This window comes from Ranitomeya imitator, chromosome 1, assembly GCF_032444005.1.
Source record: "Ranitomeya imitator isolate aRanImi1 chromosome 1, aRanImi1.pri, whole genome shotgun sequence".
NCBI classification, from domain to species: domain Eukaryota; kingdom Metazoa; phylum Chordata; class Amphibia; order Anura; family Dendrobatidae; genus Ranitomeya; species Ranitomeya imitator.
In genome coordinates, this window is record NC_091282.1 from 1,177,089,224 (window position 1) to 1,177,104,157 (window position 14,934).

At 41.5% G+C, this 14,934-nt stretch overlaps 1 protein-coding gene across 1 annotated transcript in view; it reads right to left on the reverse strand.

The window, feature by feature from the left end:
* CC2D2A (coiled-coil and C2 domain containing 2A) overlaps positions 1-14,934 on the reverse strand; it is a 149,469-nt gene that overhangs the window by 93,488 nt on the left and 41,047 nt on the right. Inside the window, exons 7-12 of the mRNA XM_069744723.1 lie at positions 13,152-13,328; positions 8,408-8,561; positions 7,323-7,459; positions 5,999-6,130; positions 2,386-2,595; positions 2,082-2,188 (exon numbers count right to left, since the gene is read on the reverse strand). Of these exons, the coding sequence (XP_069600824.1) occupies positions 2,082-2,188; positions 2,386-2,595; positions 5,999-6,130; positions 7,323-7,459; positions 8,408-8,561; positions 13,152-13,328 (917 nt within the window). The remainder of the gene's footprint in view (positions 1-2,081; positions 2,189-2,385; positions 2,596-5,998; positions 6,131-7,322; positions 7,460-8,407; positions 8,562-13,151; positions 13,329-14,934) is intronic.

Here is a 14,934-nt window from a genome sequence, read left to right on the forward strand (position 1 = left end):
TGCACTCAAAATCTCACGATACATGGCCCCATTCATTCTTTCATGTACCCGGATCAGTCGTCCTGGCCCCTTTGCAGAGAAACAGCCCCAAAGCATGATGTTTCCACCACCATGCTTTACAGTAGGTATGGTGTTTGATGGATGCAACTCAGTATTCTTTTTCCTCCAAACACGACAAGTTGTGTTTCTACCAAACAGTTCCAGTTTGGTTTCATCAGACCATAGGACATTCTCCCCAAACTCCTCTGGATCATCCAAATGCTCTCTAGCAAACTTCAGACGGGCCCAGACATGTACTGGCTTAAGCAGTGGGATACGTCTGGCACTGCAGGATCTGAGTCCATGGTGGCGTAGTGTGTTACTTATGGTAAGCCTTGTTACATTGGTCCCAGCTCTCTGCAGTTCATTCACTAGGTCCGCCCGCGTGGTTCTGGGATTTTTGCTCACCGTTCTTGTGATCATTCTGACCCCACGGGGTGGGATTTTGCGTGGAGCCCCAGATCGAGGGAGATTATCAGTGGTCTTGTATGTCTTCCATTTTCTAATTATTGCTCCCACTGTTGATTTCTTCACTCCAAGCTGGTTGGCTATTGCAGATTCAGTCTTCCCAACCTGGTGCAGGGCTACAATTTTGTTTCTGGTGTCATTTGACAGCTCTTTGGTCTTCACCATAGTGGAGTTTGGAGTCAGACTGTTTGAGGGTGTGCACAGGTGTCTTTTTATACTGATAACAAGTTTAAACAGGTGCCATTACTACAGGTAATGAGTGGAGGAAAGAGGAGACTCTTAAAGAAGAAGTTACAGGTCTGTGAGAGCCAGAAATCTTGATTGTTTGTTTCTGACCAAATACTTATTTTCCACCATAATATGCAAATAAAATGTTAAAAAAACAGACAATGTGATTTTCTGGATTTTTTTTTCTCAGTTTGTCTCCCATAGTTGAGGTCTACCTATGATGTAAATTACAGACGCCTCTCATCTTTTTAAGTGGTGGAACTTGCACTATTGCTGACTGACTAAATACTTTTTTGCCCCACTGTATATAGGTGTTACAGCCGAGACAGTAAGAAGAGGAGAGCAACCGATACCTGAGACCTCTAGAGTTGACTTATCTCCTCAAGAACCAAAGGAGCAAGGAGTGGAGATGAAACTGCCAGATACTTATCTCCTTCCATATCTGCATCAGGTGGCTAGTTAGAAATAAGGGAGTATATAGAAATCCTGGGGACCCATAGGAAAGGTCCACAGTTACCATTAAACAACCAATTGTTCTCACGCTATTATGTCATGGAGACCCAGTGGGGGAGACAGAAGGCCCACTCTCAACCAACCACTTAAATTAAATGTTCACCATCAAAAGACGTGAACTGCTTTGATCAGACCTACCTCCAATAGAGGCAGTTGTCTGCTGTATACAATACCTGTAGGGTATGGCGCAGGCTCAAGATGTGAGCTCGTTCCATACAGAACTCCCTGGCATCAGCCATACATACACAGTGAATTTGGGAGGAGTTGCAGATGCCAAGCAAGGGGCAGGGCAATACGGCACCTCCCAGCTTATGGGCCATAAAACAATAAAGTGACCTTTTGCCATTGGCGGTATGCCACTGATTAGTACATTGGATGGTTGGCCGGTCTTGCTGAAATCGGTCGGGTCGCAATACATCTACAACGTATGACCAGCCCAAATCGCATGCAATATATATTTCACTATATAGAATAAAAATTGTTAATGACCCAAAGCAATTTAAAGGGGCTGGCCACTTTAGCTTTAATTTAACAGATGTGTTGAGGACTTTATTTTACAGCACTTATAATATAATTATTACTGGTTCCCCTCCTTCCTCACAGACTGCACAGTCTTCCCGTATGAAGTGTTTTCCCATTGGAAGAGGCTGATGGGCAGTTCTGTTCACTGGCTCCTCAAGCAGCAGCTATGCAGAGAACAGCAGAGCTGTGCAGGAAGGCGGCACTAACAAGTACAGGAAGAGAACCTGGAATACTTACGTGTTAGCAAACGCATTAGAAAAAGTGGCTAACCCCATATAGATAATGTTGTACCTTCATGATGGCCAGCTCACCTGATTTCCACTTTATATTCAGAGATACTTTGTTCAGCCACAGTGCTGGAGATATGGGCAGCGCCTCCAGTGGAAATGTTTTGTACTGCATTCCTCAGTGCATGTAGCTTTATCACAACAAGAGAGAAAAAGTTAAAAATAAAACAACTATTCCGAAATATTTGAATTTATTACGAAGGCTTCAAGACGTCCAACCATTATGTTTGACGCACTTTTGAGCATTTGAACAATAAAATTCATTATTTCAATATCTTACAGACCTTGGTAAAGCAGCCACCACTTCAGATGACAACTAACCACGTACCTTGTCTGACAGGAGGTTGGAAAGGTTCTTCTGCTTCCTTCCCAGATACTGATCATAAAGCTGAGATAACCGGGACGCCAGGACATGTTCTCTACTAAAAAGTGGGTGATGGGTAAAAACGATCCCAGAAATATCAATGTCCAACTGAAACTCTCCTTGAAGTCCTCCAGACTCCACCATGTACTGACGGGACTTTTTTGAATGGACCGCCTTTGAATAAAACAGAATGAGAAGAATTTAAGGTCCAACATGCAGAAGGATATAGACGTCTTCCAGTAGAGTACAGTGGGATTTCGAGACTTAGTCTTCATGTAAGCAATTCTATTTTTGCTGGTGGGAGACATATCTGACAAAAGTTTGTTTACCTGCATAACCTTTATAACAGTCTGTAAATTATTGTAAATTTATGGCCTCAATGCTTCCATAAGCGAGACATACAGGTGCAAAAGACATCCGTTGACTCCAATGAGTTTAATGAATCTCCCAACATTCAATTCAGGCTGATTCACTCCATTCAAAGTGTATGGTGGGAAGGATTTCATTGAAAATGAATACATTTGGTGTAAAGTGAATCTACTGGGAATGGATTAAAAAAAGAACAATAATCTAGTATACTCCTGAGTCCTCAGACCTCCCCATATCTGTCCCACTGCTGCCTATTCCTCAGATCAGGTCCTCTTCGGCTGTCTTCTACTTTCGGGTCTTTTCTTTTGCAGCACTGAAGTTGACAAGGCTCCATATGGTTCAACATACATCAATCACCTTAATGATGAAAATCGTGCCTTACGTGGGATGTAAGGCACAGCATTCACGTCAATGACGTTTGTTGGGCCCCAAGTGACAACGTGAGGGTCTACTCAGTGGTGGCACCTTCCAGTAAACTACATAGGATCGAGAAGAAGGCCAAAGAGGAATTGGAGGACTGGTCAGGGGCAGCAGGAAAAGTATGGGGAAAGCCGAGAAGAGGGAAGTGTAATAGTTTATTGCTTTTTTAGCGTCTTGCAAGACCTGAAAATACAACAAAATGGCAGCTGGCAAGATTCATGCAAATCGAATCCCAAAAATGTTGGATTTGTTAGAATTTGACTTTTGGAGGAAAATTTGTGGCCAAATTAATTTACGGTATTTAGAATCAATTTGTTCAGTGCATTAAACCTTTGCAATAAAAAAAGTGTATTTGAATATATTTTCAATACTCTAAAAAACAGATGTAGGTTGAAGCACATTAGCTGAACCTGGACACTCTTTTGGCTTATGCTGGGCTGGTAACAGCCTTAGCACATGTTTAGGGTACGGTTGATGAGCATATCTCTATATATATATATATATCTTAAATATAACAACCCCCACCACATATAATGTAATGTAAAGTCCCAATTTTAGAGAAATAGCTGCAATCAATAAGAGGACATTTTGAGTAATTTTCAACTTTAAGGCCGATTAGTCAAAGTAGGCAAAAGTCTAAAATTTGTGAACATTAATAATTTGGATTTTTATGATCACAACCTATCATAATCTGAAAATAGTTCTAATCTCAAACACCTACAGTGGGGCAAAAAAGTATTTAGTCAGTCAGCAATAGTGCAAGTTCCACCACTTAAAAAGATGAGAGGCGTCTGTAATTTACATCATAGGTAGACCTCAACTATGGGAGACAAACTGAGAAAAAAAAATCCAGAAAATCACATTGTCTGTTTTTTTAACATTTTATTTGCATATTACGGTGGAAAATAAGTATTTGGTCAGAAACAAAATTTCATCTCAATACTTTGCAATATATCCTTTGTTGGCAATGACAGAGGTCAAATGTTTTCTGTAAGTCTTCACAAGGTTGCCACACACTGTTGTTGGTATGTTGGCCCATTCCTCCATACAGATCTCCTCTAGAGCAGTGATGTTTTTGGCTTTTCGCTTGGCAACACGGACTTTCAACTCCCTCCAAAGGTTTTCTATAGGGTTGAGATCTGGAGACTGGCTAGGCCACTCCAGGACCTTGAAATGCTTCTTACGAAGCCACTCCTTCGTTGCCCTGGCGGTGTGCTTTGGATCATTGTCATGTTGAAAGAGCCAGCCACGTTTCATCTTCAATGCCCTTGCTGATGGAAGGAGGTTTGCACTCAAAATCTCACGATACATGGCCCCATTCATTCTTTCATGTACCCGGATCAGTCGTCCTGGCCCCTTTGCAGAGAAACAGCCCCAAAGCATGATGTTTCCACCACCATGCTTTACAGTAGGTATGGTGTTTGATGGATGCAACTCAGTATTCTCTTTCCTCCAAACACGACAAGTTGTGTTTCTACCAAACAGTTCCAGTTTGGTTTCATCAGACCATAGGACATTCTCCCAAAACTCCTCTGGATCATCCAAATGCTCTCTAGCAAACTTCAGACGGGCCCGGACATGTACTGGCTTAAGCAGTGGGACACGTCTGGCACTGCAGGATCTGAGTCCATGGTGGCGTAGTGTGTTACTTATGGTAGGCCTTGTTACATTGGTCCCAGCTCTCTGCAGTTCATTCACTAGGTCCCCCCGCGTGGTTCTGGGATTTCTGCTCACCGTTCTTGTGATCATTCTGACCCCACGGGGTGGGATTTTGCGTGGAGCCCCAGATCGAGGGAGATTATCAGTGGTCTTGTATGTCTTCCATTTTCTAATTATTGCTCCCACTGTTGATTTCTTCACTCCAAGCTGGTTGGCTATTGCAGATTCAGTCTTCCCAGCCTGGTGCAGGGCTACAATTTTGTTTCTGGTGTCCTTTGACAGCTCTTTGGTCTTCACCATAGTGGAGTTTGGAGTCAGACTGCTTGAGGGTGTGCACAGGTGTCTTTTTATACTGATAACAAGTTTAAACAGGTGCCATTACTACAGGTAATGAGTGGAGGAAAGAGGAGACTCTTAAAGAAGAAGCTACAGGTCTGTGAGAGCCAGAAATCTTGATTGTTTGTTTCTGACCAAATACTTATTTTCCACCATAATATGCAAATAAAATGATAAAAAAACAGACAATGTGATTTTCTGGATTTTTTTTTCTCAGTTTGTCTCCCATAGTTGAGGTCTACCTATGATGTAAATTACAGACGCCTCTATCTTTTTAAGTGGTGGAACTTGCACTATTGCTGACTGACTAAATACTTTTTTGCCCCACTGTATTTTTTGGGGGATATGCAAAAAGATGACATGGATTCCGCTTGGCATATTATTTCATACAGAAACCTAATCTGAACTTGTTGTGTCCCAATGCAAAATCTATTATAAGGGCGCCTGCTATGTGCCATCTATATTAGTCTTGTACCTCTCTGACGTCCATAGTTTATAACGGGGTCTTTAATGAAGATTGAAAAGAGAAAGGGCAACGTAAAATCTACACAATCCTAAAAGTCAGTGCAAAGTCATATTCTGTAATATAACCAGAAGAAAAACAATGAGCTCTAATTACCAGTATGAACACCGTGCTCCACAGGGAAACAGACAAGGCAAGACAGAGAAGGGCAGATCAAGTACACCGGACGAGGAGCGGTAGAAAGGCTTCCGCAGGGAGTAGATAATATGATCAGAATCTGTGCACATGTCATAAATCAATCTCCTTACATATTTCATACACTGTGTGTACCTTTACGTATATGGTCTCCAAGGCCGGGTCTATCCCTTCGTGTAGAGAGAATATTGGAGGTCTCGTAGGAGAGGCTTTTATTGGATTAGGCAAAGCTAAAATGTTTCCATCGTCCCCAAACCAATTCTTTCCCTAAAATAATACATAGCAAAATAAAAAAAGAGAGGTTAGACTCTAAACACCAAGTCTAATTCATACAGTATTTTTATATAACAATTTGCCAAAGTAGACAAACAATCAATGAATAGTACCTACAGAAAAGCAGCGTATTGTTGCACTTATCCTCCCCCACAACATAAAACAGGTTTTCGTGCACATACCAACCGAGGAACTAGCCCTTTTCTCTCGTCTCTAACTTGCTATCCATTTCTTTACATGGCGCAAAATTCTCGTGATTAGTATTTTGCCAGCACTACAGGTGTTGGAGCTTCCCTTCTCTTTCCTTCCATCATGCATTGCTCCTGAAACGGTGTTGGCTGTACTGAACTAAAAGTGTACCTCTCTCTTTTTCCTGTGTGCAATTGGACAGATACTAGAGAAGAAGCAGAGACCCCACTTCCTGTAATCTGTCTTGGTGGCTGCTAGACTGATTACGCTTAACAACAGGCAGCGAGAAACCAAGTGGACAGCACTGAGTGATTTTTCAGGGATGACACATTTTTATATGAAAAGATTTGAAGATTGTCTATGATATCAACTGAGATCACGTTCTCTGAAAGTATAAATGCCATGGAATTCTGATGACTTAAAACGTTCCCTTCCCTCCTTTTTCTTCCTTTAACTTGTTGTTTTATTGGACGTTATACTTATATTCTATGATATATGGATGATGATATTGTCCTGTTTATTTTTCTTTGTAATTGAGAATGATATAATCTTTCGATAAAAATTGAATTTTGAATTATAAGGGCCATGTGGTTGTCCTGCTACAACTTATTTTCCTTAATGACCCATCAATTAGGCAAGTGTGAAAAGTAATTTAGGTCGTATTAAACCCTACATTACCAAGAACACATCTCAAATCTCCATTCTCAAAGATTAAGTAAGAAACGTTTGCCATCTCTTTTCCAGAGTTATATGGATGGAGGTGCTAGGAAGACACATTACTGCTATTAGCAGCTACAGATACCTTTAAACATGATTCAGGCTTCAGATTACTATAAATTGGAGCCTTAAAGTCCAACAGGCAAAATTGGCATTTACTCGCGGTTTTATTTAAGACTCAGGCACGATCACAGTTATTTTGGTACCAAATATTTGAAAATTTTTATAAGAAGCTGCTCTTTAAATGTAGACCAATAAAAATACCAGCCAATTTTAGTACCTCATCCTGTTGTAATATCCGATTCTCCAGGAGGTTTTGGTTGGTTCTGGATACTTTTGGCCTCTCGCCGATGTATAAACCCTCATCTTCCAGATACCTTGGCTGCATATTCTCGGCGATCTTCTGGTTGGGTGGCACTGAATTCAAAAGCAGAAATAAATCAAAATTATTGTTGGGTTCCCTTGTAGGCAACTTCTACCCATTTTAGTCATATCCTAACAGCAGCCAGGCGTCTCCTTGAATTGTTTTGCAAATTGGGTCTTTCCGATAAATAAAGAAAACTAACCCGCTAGTGCCACATTTTGGAGATAGATACTGTACAAAGAAAAAAAAAAAGGAGTCCATTGCATATATGTTAAATTTGGAAATTTTTAGTTGGTAAAATGTTTATTCCAGGTAGCGACCTGATGAATCTGCTTGAGGCAATGCCAAGGGATTGTTCAGTTTTCATCAGCGTAAAGGGAAGGCACAATAAGGAATCTAACTTGTAACACATATCCTGGTTTGTTTCATAGTGGTTTCCACATGTGTTCCATGTACATTTACTGCCTTCAGTCTGAATTTACAATGTGCACGTTCCAATAAGGATTAGGAAAACTATCACATGAACAATAGTGCCCAAACTTTAGACCAGTAATGTGAGTTTCATTACGGTTTAACCATAGTAGGATAGGATGCTTTGCTTCAATCTGGCTAATTAGATGAATGCGTTCTTGTTAGGATGGACCCCTGAAAATAAACTGGACACAGATTAGGACCTCTGAAATTAGCTGACATCTGTAGGTAGTTTGCAGTAAGATTTTCATTTCCCGGCAGCACCACCCTACATGAATTGAGCATTACATGTACATGTAATGGCCACTGAAACAATTTGGCTGTCACCTGTCAATGTGATGCCCCAAAATACTGGGTCCGCGAGAGACACTCTCTGCTCCATCTAAGTCACGGATGTTCTAAAGAAGGGTTTTTTCCACTAACTCAGATTTCCCTAATAGGGAAAATGAGTTCATCTCTTTGTACAGACATACAGCAGCTTCTATTTTAAATGAAAACATTATGTGATGTACTGTAAGTCGGCTTGTCACCTTGTCGAAAGCTCGGGGAGAAAAAAATGTCTTGTTCTTTCTGCAACCGGCTGCGATATCCTTCATATTCAGCAGCCGTCAGCTCTATGAAGTCACGTGCCGTCTGGTCAATGAGAAACAGGTCATCTTCAGGAACCAAAGACTCCTCTTCTCCCTGTAACAATGTCACCTTGTCAGAACAATAAAGGACCTTATGATTTCATTTATGGAGATCAGCAACAGAAGAGAAAGAGAAATGATCTCCCTAGCACATAATTGCATTATTCTGTTGATACACTATTACGTATTCATACCTTTCAATAGTCTTTTAATCACTTAAATGATCTTATGCTCTGCAAAATTGAATCAGTAATTGCTATTAAGGTCTAACAAAATAGTTTAAGGAAAACTAATTTGAAATTCAAAGGTGCTTTAGTTAATTAGGGAGGGTCTGCTGGTGTCCCTGTAATCTGCAATAATGGCTCATCATGAAAAAAACACAAAGAATTTGGCAGCTACTTAGCCAATGCTACCATCTACCTATAAATCTGTGGGTTTAGAGTAGCTAATTCTAATATTTATTGTCACCCAATAAAATACCATAACAACTGATTTTGTCGTTTTTAGCTGTTCTTCAAAATTTTGAGAAGTGAAGCTCAACAATATAAGATCATTCTGAGCAGAACCTCTTTCTCTCCTAAAATTTGTTGAATGGATAAATGAAAAGTACCGTATATACTCGAGTATAAGCCGACCCCCTTAATTTTGCCACAAAAAACTGGGAAAACTTAATGACTCGAGTATAAGCCTAGGGTGGAAAATGCAGCAGCTACCAGTAAATGTCAAAAGTAAAATAGATACCAATAAAAGTCAAATTAATTGAGACATCAGTAGGTTCAGTGTTTTTGAATATCCATATTGAATCAGGAGCCCCATATAATGTTCCATAAAGTTTATGATGGGCCCCATAAGATGCTCCATATTAAAATATGCCCCATATAATGCTGCATAAAGGTTAATAATGGCACCATAAGATGCTCCATAAAGATATTTGCCCCATATAGTGCTGCACAAACCTTGATTATGGCCCCATAAGATGCTCCATACAGACACTTGCCACATATAATGCTCCAGAAACGTTAATTATGGCCCCATAAGATGCTCCATACAGACACTTGCCACATATAATGCTCCAGAAACGTTAATTATGGCCCAATAAGATGCTCCATAAAGATATTTGCCCCATATAGTGCTGCACAAACATTGATTATGGCCCCATAGATGCTCCATACAGACACTTGCCCCATATAGTGCTGCACAAACGCTATTGCCCCATAAGATGCTCCATACAGACACTTGCCCCATTTGCTGTTGCTGCGATAAAAAAAATAAATCACATACTCACCTCTCCGTCGCTCAGGCCCCCGGCACTCGCAATATTCACCTGACTTCGTTCCGTCTCCATGTTCAGCATCTTCTGCACTGACGTTCAGGCAGAAGGCGCGCACTAACCACGTCACCGCGCCCTCTGACCTGAGCGTCACTGCAGAAGACGCTGAAGACAGAGCGGCACCGGAACGAGGAGCAGGTGAATATCGCGCAGCGCTCCCCTCCCCATTATACTCACCTGCTCCTGATGCAGTTCCTGGCTCACCGACGCTGCAGCTTCTTCCTGTACTGAGCGGTCACCATTACCGCTCATTACAGTAATGAATATGCGGCTCCACCTCTATGGGAGGTGGAGCCACATATTCATTACTGTAATGAGCGGTACCATGTGACCGCTCAGTACAGGAAGAAGCTGGGGCGCCGGGGAGCCAGGGACTGCACCAGGAGCAGGTGAGCATAATTAGACAGCCCCCGCTCCCCCTCCCCTGCCGACCCCCAAAAATGGGCTGAAAATCTCAGCTTATACTCGAATATATGCAGTAGTTGCCTATATTTGAACAACTTATTGCAAGGTAATGGAAACTTTAGATACTTTAGTCATTTTCTTCCCTAACACAAATTCAAGCAGTTTTCTAAATAGCCTTCATAAAATATGTCCTACAATTATTTAGCTGTAAAATCTGTGCAATACCTTTACATAGCATTTAGGTTAGAATTGGCAGGACAGTTGGCTAACAGTACTCTGCTCTTATCAGTTAAGGAGTGACATAATGTGTATGCTGTAATTAATTAGCGCCTGTTTTTGTGCTCTCTCTTTCTTGCACAGGACAGGGTTAGCAATGCCTGCAAGAACAAGGAGGAAGCACCCACAGTAGTAGTCAGCAAAAAAAAAAGGGAGGGATAACAAGGAATAAAGCTGACCAGTTTGATAATAAAGCCATAATTGGGTTAATTGCCCCCACATATTCAGAGATAATTGTTAATTGTCTTTTGTTATATGCAAATTAACCAACAGCCACTAGTAAGCTCCAATCATGCTAGAAACATTCACATTTTAATAGTTGCTAATGATAATATTGTTCCCGTATAGATTCATTCTCATTCTCAGCTTGGTGGACATGCCATCCTGGACTCTATAAACGGGTGTCTGACAACTAGAAAGGGGAATGTGTACTGAAGGCAATAGTGGTTGTCTCCCCAAAACATACAGAATTTAATATATTTTTTCAACAGCTTGACAGTAGTGATAGTTGAACCCGAACAGTAAAGTTCCGAGTCCGTACCAAACACCTACTATTCAGGCACGAACCCTAAGGCCACGTGCACACGTTGCGGAAAGTTGTGCGGATTTTTCTGCACCGCTTTTGGTAAATCCACAAGTAAACCGCACTGCGGATTTCCTGTGGGATTACCGCAGATTTAGCGCGATTTTTTTGCGGATTTTGTGCGGATTCCACCTGCAGATTCCTATTATGGAGCAGGTGTAAACCGCTGCGGAATCCGCACAAATAATTGACATGCTGCGGAATAAACAATGCTATGTTTTCCATAGGTTTACATGGTACTGTAAACTCAGGGAAAACTGCTGCGAATCCGCAGCGGCCAATCCTCTGCTGATCTGCAGCAAAATCCGCAATGTGTGCACATACCCTTAACATGGACTTCTCCAGGAAGTCTGTGTCGTTACATGGGTTCAGCATCCAGAACATCAGGTGTTTCCAACTCTGTCATCTGCATGACAGTGCGAGAAACACCGTTAGCTCTTATCATAAGTAAGATTATTTCCACTGGTCAAAGCACCATCATCTGTGACCGGCGATAAAAGTATACATCCGGTTACAGAGGCCTTAGCTGATGTGAGTAGTACTCCCATCAGCCTATGCCTGTTGCCGCTAATAACAGCGAGATCAGGTGAGGTTGATAAAAGAATTCATCAGCCCGCGCAATAAAAATTAAAAAAAAAAATGAAGCAGGGTCTGTTTTATTTTTGAAAACCAACCTTGGCAAAATTGACAGCTGCAGGCCGCAACCCTCATCTGTGAGGGGTTCTCACTCAGTTTTATTTATTTAAATCCATAATTAAAAATTTAAAAAAAGGCCTGGGTCCCCCCCCATTTTTGACAACCAGACAAGTTAAAGCAGACAGCTGGGAGCTGGTATTCTCAAGCTGGTAATGGGACATGTGTATTTTTATTTCAAATAAAGGACTTTATACTGAATGTATGTTACTGACAATATGACTATGGGGTTAGTTATGGAGAGGCATCCTCTAGACACCTCTCCATTGCTAACTGCTGGGCTTGATGTCACTTGAAAATACAAAGGTGATCTCAACCCCACAAATATGAACTCCGCTTGCAACCGCCACGGGGCAAAACGGAAGAGCCAGGCAAATCGCCAGAATTGGGCCATCTAATAGATGCGCCTTTCTGGGGCAGCCGCGGGCTGCTCTTTTTAGGTATGGGGGGGGGGGGGGCAATATACATGGCCCCTTACCAGCCTGACAATAATAGCCCCCAGGCGTCTGCTTTAGCTTGGCTGGTTGTCAAAAATGTAGGGGACCCCACACTTTTTTTTTAATTATTTGATAACCAGCCATCTGACAGCTGAAAGTTGCAGCCCACAGCTGTCAGTTTTGCCATGCTGGTTGTCAAAAATAGAAAGACCCCACGTCATTTTTTTCTAATTTATTTATAGCGCAGTCTGATAAATACTTCCATCAGCCATGCCTGCTCTCGCTGCTATTTGCAGCAGCAGGCATAGGCTGATGGGAGTAGTACTCTCTCATCAGTCGACGCCTCTGTGACCGGCAGTAAACTTTTTACAGCCAGTCACAGTTTCTGGCTCACGCTATCATGCAAATGACAGTGTGGCAAACAACGGATGTTCGGGCCCCCCATTCATCTGACTCAGGTATCCGAACCAAATTTTTTTCTTTTTTTTCAACTGTTCAGTCGAACCTGCCGAACCTGAACTTTCAGTGGTTCGCTCATCACTGCTTGACAGCTAAAGATGGCTTTAAATAGAAGATCTTTTTTCAACCAGATCCTAGATGTCTACCATTCTGTAAGTATTGGTAACAACTTTATTTTATCATAGAAAATAAAACAAAGCTGCTGTGAAAAAATAAATGATTATGGTTTTGTTTTATATATCCAATAGTTTAACAATACAGGGGTGCAGAAGGTCCATTAACTACAAACCCTATTAGGCATCACAACACTATTTCATGGCAGAGGAACTTGTGAGCCTTCCAAAATAATCAATCCATCTTGTGATACATATTAATACATTTTTAGGACAGGATGACAATACATTGTGTACATTCAACACATGTAGCAGAACAGCTTCAGAAAATGCCTCTTTATGCACCCACCATTCCGTCTTCCCCCTCCTCTGCTTGGTCTTGTTCAACCCTTGAACTAGAGTCCTCCTTTCTAGGGGGTGCTTCCGATTTCTTTTGGTCTTGCTCCTTAGGTTCTTTTGGTTCTGGATGAAAGTCTAAAGTAAAGAAGTTGAAGGATTCTTCAGCAGTGGGAAATCCATTGGAGGCCTGAAAAAAAAAAACAAAGTATAACTGGAGTACTGAAAAGCGGAGTTGGCTAAATCCATTTGTTCAATGGCCCTGACTCTGGCCAACTGGTCCCACCTACTAGGGACCACTGTAAACTCCACCTCCCTAAACTATCAATCACCTGCTATCTATTATACCCTTCCTGCTTATTGAGGGCTGAGCTGCTCTCCTTTTACCACTATGCAAATACGAGCCATCAGTCATGTAGGAGGCGGCACTGGGTGGGGAATAAAGTTGGAGTGACAGAGGCTTCAGATCTACAAATAGCTCTTCAGCCTCATTTGCATATCAATTTAATCACTGATATTTCAGAAACGGAGTAACAGACTGGCCATGTAAAGGGCAATGCTGGACTTGTCTGTGAAAGAGCTACATGCATTTATAAATAGTTTAGGGTATAAAATCCTGCTGACAGATTCCTTTTAAAGGGCGATTCAACTTTTTTTTTTTTTTTTTAAATTAATAGTTTTGTCCAGAATTATGAGACTTTGGCCATTACTTTATTTACAGGATTTATCTTTATGCTCGTTAAAAAATTACGTATAAGTGGTTTCCAAACCCCATCTTTTTACCAGTCTATTTTTCTGCCTTCATCTACATTGATATCAGAACGTACTCATTTGGAGTACCGATGATGGCAGTGATGGATCAGCACAGCACCTGGGGATAAGCTGATGCGAGTGCTGACTAGCGATGAGCGAACATGCTCTTATAAGGCGTTATCCGAGAATCTTGGGCATGCTCGAAAAAAAATGATAGAGTCCCCGCGGATCCCCAAGGGAGAAGGACTTGGGGATCCTACTTAATGATAAACTTACCTGGAGCAGCCAGTGCCAGGCAGCAGCTGCCAAGGCAAACAGGATCATGGGATGCATTAAGAGAGGTCTGGATACACATGATGAGAGCATTATACTGCCTCTGTACAAATCCCTAGTTAGACCGCACATGGAGTACTGTGTCCAGTTTTGGGCACCGGTGCTCAGGAAGGATATAATGGAACTAGAGAGAGTACAAAGGAGGGCAACAAAATTAATAAAGGGGATGGGAGAACTACAATACCCATATAGATTAGCGAAATTAGGATTATTTAGTCTAGAAAAAAGACGACTGAGGGGCGATCTAATAACCATGTGTAAGTATATAAGGGGATAATACAAATATCTCGCTGAGGATCTGTTTATACCAAGGAAGGTGACGGGCACAAGGGGGCATTCTTTGTGTCTGGAGAAGAGAAGGTTTTTCCACCAACATAGAAGAGGATTCTTTACTGTTAGGGCAGTGAGAATCTGGAATTGCTTGCCTGAGGAGGTGGTGATGGCGAACTCAGTCGAGGGGTTCAAGAGAGGCCTGGATGTCTTCCTGGAGCAGAACAATATTGTATCATACAATTATTAGGTTCTGTAGAAGGACGTAGATCTGGGGATTATTATGATGGAATATAGGCTGAACTGGATGGACAAATGTCTTTTTTCGGCCTTACTAACTATGTTACTATGTTACTATGTTGGGATTGCCTAACAAGCAGCTATCGGACATGAATTATGCAGATGGGGCAATTTGAATATATTTTTCAAGCATATAGCTA